The sequence below is a fragment of the Spinacia oleracea genome, chromosome 2, assembly GCF_020520425.1.
Source record: "Spinacia oleracea cultivar Varoflay chromosome 2, BTI_SOV_V1, whole genome shotgun sequence".
NCBI classification, from domain to species: Eukaryota; Viridiplantae; Streptophyta; class Magnoliopsida; order Caryophyllales; family Amaranthaceae; genus Spinacia; species Spinacia oleracea.
In genome coordinates this window covers 46,000,481-46,009,697 of record NC_079488.1, presented here as the reverse complement: position 1 = coordinate 46,009,697, position 9,217 = coordinate 46,000,481, and the positions used below count along the sequence as shown (strand labels likewise).

The 9,217-nt window shown below is 37.5% G+C and overlaps 1 protein-coding gene across 1 annotated transcript; it reads left to right on the top strand.

The window, feature by feature from the left end:
* Positions 1-5,892: 5,892 nt before the first annotated feature.
* On the top strand, positions 5,893-9,065 carry LOC110779118 (uncharacterized). Its single transcript, XM_021983647.2, has 4 exons — positions 5,893-6,230; positions 6,335-6,432; positions 8,550-8,620; positions 8,695-9,065. Exons 1-3 carry the CDS (start codon positions 5,978-5,980, stop codon positions 8,601-8,603), a joined length of 405 nt encoding a protein of 134 aa, XP_021839339.1. The 5' UTR covers positions 5,893-5,977; the 3' UTR covers positions 8,604-8,620; positions 8,695-9,065.
* The last annotated feature ends 152 nt before the right edge of the window (positions 9,066-9,217 follow it).

Sequence of the window (9,217 nt, the reverse complement as noted above, 5' to 3'; positions counted from 1 at the left end):
GTGTTGAAACCTCATGCATAATCGTAATGCTCAAGTCTATATTCAAGCAATGATTGCATATTGGTACATATAGCAATTGGATGACAAAACGTATTCCTCAATCAAATGTTGGAATAAACTATGTACATGGTATGTCATAGGATTTGTGGATCCAAATAAATGCTTGAAAAGGAAAGCTAACTTATGAAATCTAAGTACAGATTTAAGCAAGCAATTGGAATTGGAACTGTATTTTAGTGAAGCTAATAAGCATTTTAGTTTCATAAAATATACATGATTCTTATAGATATATAAGAAGTTTAGTGGGAGTACGTAAAACTTATTTGGTCCTATGTGTATCACACATATCTCTCTATTGTGAAATAACATTCAAATGCTAATGACTTAGTTTGAAATTATTCATCAATGATGGACCAAGGCGAAACTTAGTACATACTGGGTATTAAGATCTATTTACAAAGATCTTATGATATTGTTTAGTAATGGCATTTACTAAATCAAACACGGAAGACTCCATTGGAGATATTGGATCCATATTAATAAATCTAAGTAATGAATGTTTGAACTATGTATAAGCATTTACTAAGTTAAACATCAAAGAATCTAATGAGATTCTTCACCTATATTATATGTCAAAGAATTTAGTTGGATTCAGTATCTACTGTAACTGAATGAGCTAAAGTTACATGAATAGAATTCAATTGGGAATTATTCTGCAAAAGATTTGATCATGCATATAATATAATATGAGGATCGCCAAAAACGTATCGTATCACTTTAGGCATGACGAACATATACCAATCTCTATTGATCTAAGTGAAGATCAACTAGATTGAGATCAAGAAAAACTTATGGTACTTGAAAAGGTACATAGGAATAGTTCTTGATTCAAGGAAATAAAGATATGCTAAATATTGATGCTACACGCATAAACACTGGCAAAGGATCAAGCAAGACCCTTTGGAGTTAACCAATGATAAGGACGAGCTATAGAGCATCGTGTTTTGAAATGGCAACATGGATTGGAGACCATGAGTTGTTGCGTGGGAAATTAAATTTCTAAGTTCTAAGATATAGTTGGAAAGTCTTCCGCATATCTGTGAACTGCTTGGATAAGTAAATCCAAACAAAGCATCACTAGCAACCTATACAGTTGAAGTAAGAGTACTTATTGCCTAAGAAGCAATAAAATAGAGTTGTTTATATTAAAGAGTTCTTCATTGAACTTGGGAAGATCACATGTCTGTTGACTTAATAGTTCTTCATTGCAAAATGCGTAGAACCACTCTTGAAGTAAGAAAGACTAGATCACATAATAAACAAACTCAAAAGATCTTATCATCATATCTCGAAAAATATTCGATGAAAGGGATATTAAGATTAGCAAAGCATGATAACTAAACCTATGCAACAAGTGAGAAACAACACTCACATTGTAGCACTGGAAATCAAGCATAGCTTTGAATTCCATGAAATGTTTTAAAGATGGGTTAGAGGCCCATGGTTGTAAAACGTTGGGGTTGAACATTTATCATATATGAAATGTATTTTTCATATTCCATTTAATCTTGGTTTAGTATTAAATGATGAGTCCCTTCAATTTGACGATATATTCAAGATAGACTGTCAGGACCAGTCCTGTGACTAAGAAATGTCTATCAAGTGAACTTGAATGTCAAAGGTTGAAAATGGTCCCTAGTCGGAGTTTTCTATAAAATTGGACGCATAGAAAACGTTAGACGATTAGAATGCAAGATGACTAGTAGTTCTGTTTCTATAACTATGTGGACATGGCAATGTCATAATCATTTGCATAGATACTTACTTTGGGAAGACTAAGTATCGGACAAGACCTATGAAACTTTACTGTAAGAGATGAAAATCTGTCATAAGTAAATTTCATTAAAATTATTAGACACTAAATCCTCAATACCTGAGTGATTTGAGATTACTTGTTTGAGAACTGGTTGCTTTGACGTTGACCAACCGTCGCACCGTAAAAGGAGGCTATAAAGGCAACGCTCAGGTAATCACCTATCAAACGAAGTCTAATCTCAAGATCGCAAGATTGGGATTGTCCTCCCATAAATCGGGATGAGATGCTTAAAAGTTGTACAAGGCCACTCGGAGAGCTAGAAACTGTGAAATGCATGGCCGTGCTCGGATGAATCATAGGCTATGATTATCTGTTTATTTGATCAGTTGAACTCTGAAACCGAGGAACACCTCTGGACATAATAAGGATGACAACTCTTACCTTATGTTCAAGAGCAAGCATCGAGCGACAAAGGAATTAGGAAATGCACACTTGTCCCTAAGGACAAGTGGGAGACTGAAGGAAATAATTCCCTTGGTCCAAGTATGCATTCTATGTTGAGTCTAATAAGTGCGGTTCAGTATTAATTAACAAGTTAATAATTCAGTGAGATCAAGTGAGCTGAATGCCTAGCTAGAGGCCGCTTCAGTTCAAGTGGAATTAATGATATTAATCCACAGCTTACTCTTGACTGAACCCGTAGGGTCACACAAATAGTACGTAAACGGATCAAGTATTTAATGGCATTAAATACTCCATCTATGGATATTCGGAATCGACGGATCTTGGTTTCAGTGGGAGCTGAGATCGTCACAAGCAAGAAATGAATACTCCGGAAACGATGATATTGTCGGAAACGGAAATATGGATCGTATCGGAAATATAAATATTATCCAAGTCGTAGATGTTGCCGTAAACGGAAACATGGTACGTATTGGAAAATATTATCGGAAATGGAAATATTGCCGGAATCGGAAATATTGCCGGAAACGGAAATATTGTCAGAATCGGAAATATTATCGGAATCGGAAAATAATTCCGGAAACGGAAATATTAAATATTTGTTCGAAACGGAAATTGATTCCGGAATCGGAAATATTAAATGTTGTTCGTATCGGAAATGAATTCCGGAACCGGGAATTTAGTCGGAAGCGCATCGTACGAATAAACATCGGACGAGCTTGCTAGACGCAAGGCCTAGCACGAAGCTAGGCCCAACGCCTAGCAAAGCCCGCGCGCGACCAAAGCAAGCAAAGCCCAAACGCGAGAGCAAGGCCAGCAGGCGCGCGCCCCTCGTGGGCTGCGAGCACTTGCTGGGCCTGGGCTCAGCGCGCGCGCGCGCATGGCGCCCCTCGTGGGCTGCTGTGCGTGCGTGTGTGTTTGTGCTTGCGTACGAAACCTTGATCGGTTAGGATTCGTATAAGATTAATTTCCTAAGTCTACTAGATAAATTAAGTGATTGAATTTTAGATTAATTCAGATTCACTAAAACGTTTCCTAGTAGGATTCTAATATCCGATACCCATGCCCTATAAATAGGTGATCAATGCTCACAATTTATATCGAGTATTCAAGTATTCAAAGTGATTTTTGAGAGCAAAAATTCAGTCATACAATTGCCTAATAATTGCCTAAAATTCTAAGTACCTTAAGGGCGATCCTAGTTGGTCAAGCTTAAGGCGGATCCGGACGTGCTGTGGACTATCTACGGAGGGACGACACTTGGAGTCCTAAAGACTTGTTCTTGTTTGGTTCGGGCGCAGCTAGGGAAGGCACGCAACAAAGAGTATGCATCTAAACTATGCTAAATGATTATGTGTAAATAATATGCTTTCCTGGCTTTATGGTTTTTCCGCATGATTTATGAATTGTCATATGTATCATAACCTAACACATACACATCTGCTGAAACAGGTAAACTGTACTGCTGTTACTCTTGTTCCTAAAGTTTCTAACCCCTCCAAGGTAAAAGAGTTCAGACCAATTTCTTGCTGTACTGTGGTGTATAAAGTGATTTCCAAGATCCTAACCTCTAGACTTCAGAATGTGGTGGGGGGTGTAGTAAGTGAATGCCAAGCTGGATTCATTCTAGGGAGGCACATCTCAGACAATATCCTCTTAGCTACAGAATTAGTTAAAGGTTATAACAGGAAACATCTTTCTCCTAGATGTATGATAAAGGTTGACTTGAGGAAGGCTTATGACTCTATTGAGTTGGAGTTTCTTAGGACTGTGATGACAGAAATGGGATTTCCCTCCCAATTTCTAGATTGGATCTTTGCCTGTATTACCACAGTCTCTTATAGCATACTTATCAATGGTAGACCATGCTCTCCTTTCCCTACTAAGAAAGGGCTAAGACAAGGAGACCCTTTGTCTCCTTACTTATTTGCCATTGGCATGGAGTATTTGTCTAGGAATATGCAGCAACTTAAAAATGATCCTAACTTCAAATTTCACCCAAGGTGTAAGAGATTAGACATCACTCACATGATGTTTGCTGATGATCTACTTATGTTTTGTAGAGGTGATCTGGTTTCAGCTTCAATGTTGTTTCAGAAATTTCAATCTTTCTCAAAGGCTTCTGGGTTGGAAGCTAATCTAGAGAAAAGTAACATATATTTTAGTGGGGTTCCTGATGTGATTCAAGGTCAGATACTTGATTGTCTGAAGATCCCTAGGGGTGATTTCCCTTTCAGATACTTAGGAGTTCCTTTGTCCACAAAGAAGCTTTCTTATGCTCAGTGTAAGCCTTTGGTGGAAAAGGTGTTGGCAAGGGCTAAATGTTGGACTACTAGATATCTTTCTTATGCTGGCAGGCTGCAATTGGTTAAGACTATTCTCCTTAGTCTACAATCTTACTGGTGTCAGATCTTTGTGCTTCCCAAGAAGATTATTAAAGAGATTCAAAGTTACTGCAGATTATTTTTGTGGACAGGTAGTACAGACATGTCTAAGAAGTCCTTGGTCTCTTGGAGCACTTTTTGCCTCCCTAGGAGTGCTGGTGGGTGGAATGTTAAGGATATGGAGTTATGGAATAAGACTGCTATTTGTAAACTCCTATGGGCAATCACTCACAAAAAAGACAAGTTGTGGGTAAGGTGGTTTGACAGCTATTATATGAAGGGAAGACCTCTGTCAAGCTTTCATTGCCCTTCTGCTATGTCATGGGCCTTGAAAAAGATTTTCAGCTGTTATCAATTAGTGCATACTGTTGGAGGATGGACTGCTGTGGAGAAACACAATGCCTTCTCTATTAAAATTATGTACCAGAAACTGTGTGGTGAGCATGCTAAGGTCCCCTGGAGGAGAGTAATATGTAATAACCAGGCTTCCCCTAAGAGTCAGTTTATTATGTGGCTTGCACTGTGGGGGAGATTGCCCACACTAGACAGACTGATTAAATGGAACATTGTTGCTTCTGACAAGTGTGTTTTATGTAATGACAAAACAGAATCAGTTGAACACTTGTTCTTTGAGTGTTCTGTTGCTTCTCAAGTGTGGCATGAGGTTCTGAAGTTACTACAGTTCACCAGGCCTGTTGGAGGTTTTTCTGCTGAATTACAGTGGGTGATTAAGAGTAGCAAGAGAGGTGGTGGGAAGCATCAACTGCTCATGATGTTCTTTGCTGAAACCTTGTATGCTGTGTGGCTGAATAGGAATGATCAAGTCTTTAATCAAAAGTGTAAAACCCCTGCTGCATTGTTCAGAGACATTCAGTTTAGGGTTGCATCTAGAGCTAATGCCAGTCTTAGGTCTTTACTTCTTGATTTGAGCATCTAAATGTAAAGATGTTCATTGAGGCTGTTTGGTTTTGTGGTCTACTTCCCATGTAACAAGGCTGTTGTGTCTTCCCTTTTGGTAATAAAACTCTTTTATTTGCCAAAAATAAAATTATATTAGTGTACAATAATTTCTTATTCATGTAAGAATTAGAGAAAAGTGGATAAAAATTATATTGATGTACAATAAATTTATTATACACCTTGTGTAGATAAAACCTTTTGCGAATTTCCACAGCGGGTTGCTTTTACTCCGTACAAATCTACTCTACTTTTTTGAACTTAACTTAAAACCAAAAAACACAAGTAAAGTTCGGCCCTCACACTCTTGGTTCACACTACCTCACTCTTTCTCTCTCTCCAAAAGTGTCGCCGGGAAATGGCGAGCGCTAAAGACCCAGCAACACCGCCGCATCCGCCACCGTCAATAGGTAAGATCGGCCCATACACCGTCTTCCTCACTCCACCAGTCACCCCTAAACCCACTTCCGAGCCTCCAGCCGCAATTCCTGAAACCCCCAAGAAAAGAGCTGTCGTTTCTGCGCCGCCGGTTCAGCCGCCTCCTGCCAAGTTCGAACCAGCCGGTGATAAGTTCGCTTTCTTCTGGGAAGCCATCGCTAAAGTTCAAAACGGTACCGTTCTCCTACATCTTCCCTTTTTCTGGATTCTTTTCTTGCTCACTTTTATTATCACTACTTTTTTTTTCTTACTTTTTTTCCTTTTTTGAAAAATTCAGCGCATGCGAGTGTAGATGAGTTTATGGCGAATTGGTTAGGGTTGAATCAATCGAGATATCAATGGGCATTGGATGATTATTATGAATCTAAAGGAGTGGTATGATTTTATTTTATTTTGATTTTTGTATTTATGTATGAGATTTCATATGATTTCTAATTATTGTATATCTTTATTTAATTATGCATGAACTTGATGCTTATGTTAGAAAATGGAGTGAAATCGCGGCGATTTCTAGTATTGGAAGAATTGAACTTGGTTCTAAAGTAGGAGTTGTTTCTTTGCAAATTGTACCATATTGCCCATTTCTTTACTGCGAGACTTTTACTCGCAGTATGATTTGTTGTTGTCTTTAGAATGTGTCACATAGAAGGAAACTGGTTCCTCTTTATTGAGTTTGAGTGAAGTGGATAAGTTTTTCGATTGATAGATTCGATTGACAGTTGCTGGTTCTTTGTTGGAGTTCTGGAATTTGTGTGCTTACTAATCCTTGTCGGGGAATGTTGCATGGAATTGGACATGGAGATGGAGTATAGGTATGAAACAGACACAAAAAGGATGATTTTGAAAAGATTAGTTATAAAATGTGTGTGCGTATGAATTGTCTTTGTTGGAGCATCAGAAGAGGCACTCACCTTCTCTACAAGTGTTCATGCAACTATGTTACCTAGTTGACAAGCTAAGGATAATACTGTATGTAAGTGGTGATTCGCCTAGAGAAGTAGAGATGCCCATCTGTCCATGTGAATTCACTCCACTGACAAAAAGAAGGGCATAAATCAAAGGATAATATTGTGAATAGAACCTTGCCTGTAATGGGATCTTTAATAGGTCTTTTTTTGTTGTTAATGTGAAAGGTTCTCCGTGTGACTTTATTGAGCTTTAGCAGGTTTGTTTTGGAGAGTGTCTTCTTAGGTAATTGTTGGAACTTAGAAATACCCTTGTGTTCGTTCTTCAGCCATTTATCCTTGCATAGGAAATGTAAATTTATCCCGTGAGCACAAACCTATTTTCTTGATTCCCTGATCTTTTAGTCAAAGCCTTATTTGGCAAGGTATATGTAGCCGTTGGGAGGATGACTGTTGACCCGTGCCCATGGTACTTGATGATTCCTTGTGTAAAGCATACCTTATCTCTTATGTAACTGTGGATGTGGAGGCCTTGCGTAAAACATGTGTTACATAACTGTGGATGTGTCTTTTGTTTGTTTAGTCATTCCTATTTTCTTGATTTCCTTTTTTCATTTTCATTCTGCTCTCAATGTGAGTGCTTGGCTTAAATGGTTAGCCTAAAGTTTAATTAAATAAACCAACAAATTTTCTTGACTTTAAACTTTAATGGTCAGAGTTAGCTGGTTTTGAAATGCTTGCAATCCTTCCGCCTAAGTTGTATTCTTAGCTGTCCATGTACCATGCAACCCACAGGGTTACATGGGATGTGAAAAGACAAAATGCAACATAGTTGAAAATTAAAATCCTTGAGGTTCAGTTTACAGATGATTGGTATGCTTTATCGATGTTATTTGAGTTTGTCAAGGCATAACACGTGAAACTATACTTGGGGTGAAAAAGTTGGGGAAGAAAACAGAGTTAATGGTATTGTTGTGACATGAACTATATGTCTGATTCCCTGTGTATTCAGCTACCACTCAATTTCAGCTGGGTAGTTAGCTTGAGGGGGTATTAATGGTATTGTTGTGACATGAACTATATGTCTATATTAACCATCATGTTTATGGATTGTTGTCGCAATAGTTGACATCTACTCCCTCCGTCTCTTTTTTGTTCTTTACGTTTTCCTTTTTGTGTATCCCAAAATATTCTTTACATTTCCTTTTATATTATCACATAAATGCTTTAATATTCTATCAAAATTTGTGTCCAATGATTACTTTAACCAATTAAATTCATTGGGTCATTTTATCCCTCACACTTTTCCATAGGGACATTAAATTTTTCTTATTTTTTCAATATCAGAATTTTGATAAAAGTGAAAACATTATAAATAAACGTAATTTGTCTTGTTTAAATAAAAAAAATAGAGGAATCTCAATCCACATTAATTAATCGTTAAAACGCGTGCAAAATACCAAAAGTAAAGAACAAAAAGAGACTGATGGAGTAATAAATAGCAAGTAATATTATTATTCTGCCAAACATAAGTTTGTCATGGTCAAATTCTGTGTATAAATATTTAAATCTGTGATTTGGTTATAGGAGAAAGGAGATGCTCTAACAAAAGATGTTTCAAGCAAGAGAGCAACTGTTTAAACTGTGGTGTATTGCAGGTAAAAACATGGAATTGCAAAAACTTTTTTTGTTCTGATTTGCGAGTCCCTGACATGTTTTACGGCTGTTGCAGGAATCATATATAGAACAGGGGTTTGTACACCCTTTCAATTGTAATATATACTAGTACAGATGGTATTGGTTGATCTGACAAAGTTAAGGAGTCGTGTTCTGAAATGAAGGCTGCATTTTGCAAATGGTGTTTCATGTGATCTTAGGGGGAGAGGCAGTACTTTCAGTGTTAAATCTATCTGGCTGTTGATGTCGATGGTTCGCCATGTATTCTTTTTGTATCTTTTTGGATTTTCTGTAACACATCATGTTTCCTCCAAATATGGAAGTGTTCCTTTGATATTCACATGTCCAGCTAATGCCTTGTCAAATTTCAGTGCTTGGCCAATATTATACTCCTTAATCTTTAATTGAATTTGCATATTGTAACCAGCTTGTTATATCCGCTTGGCACGTCTGAGTCAATTAATGCGGTTTAGGTTGCTCCATAAGAGAATGTTTGGTATCCTCACAAGCTCCACAAGCTGAAGTTTTCCCTCACTTCTGAAACTTTTCCTTCCTAAATCTTTTTCACTTGAACGAAA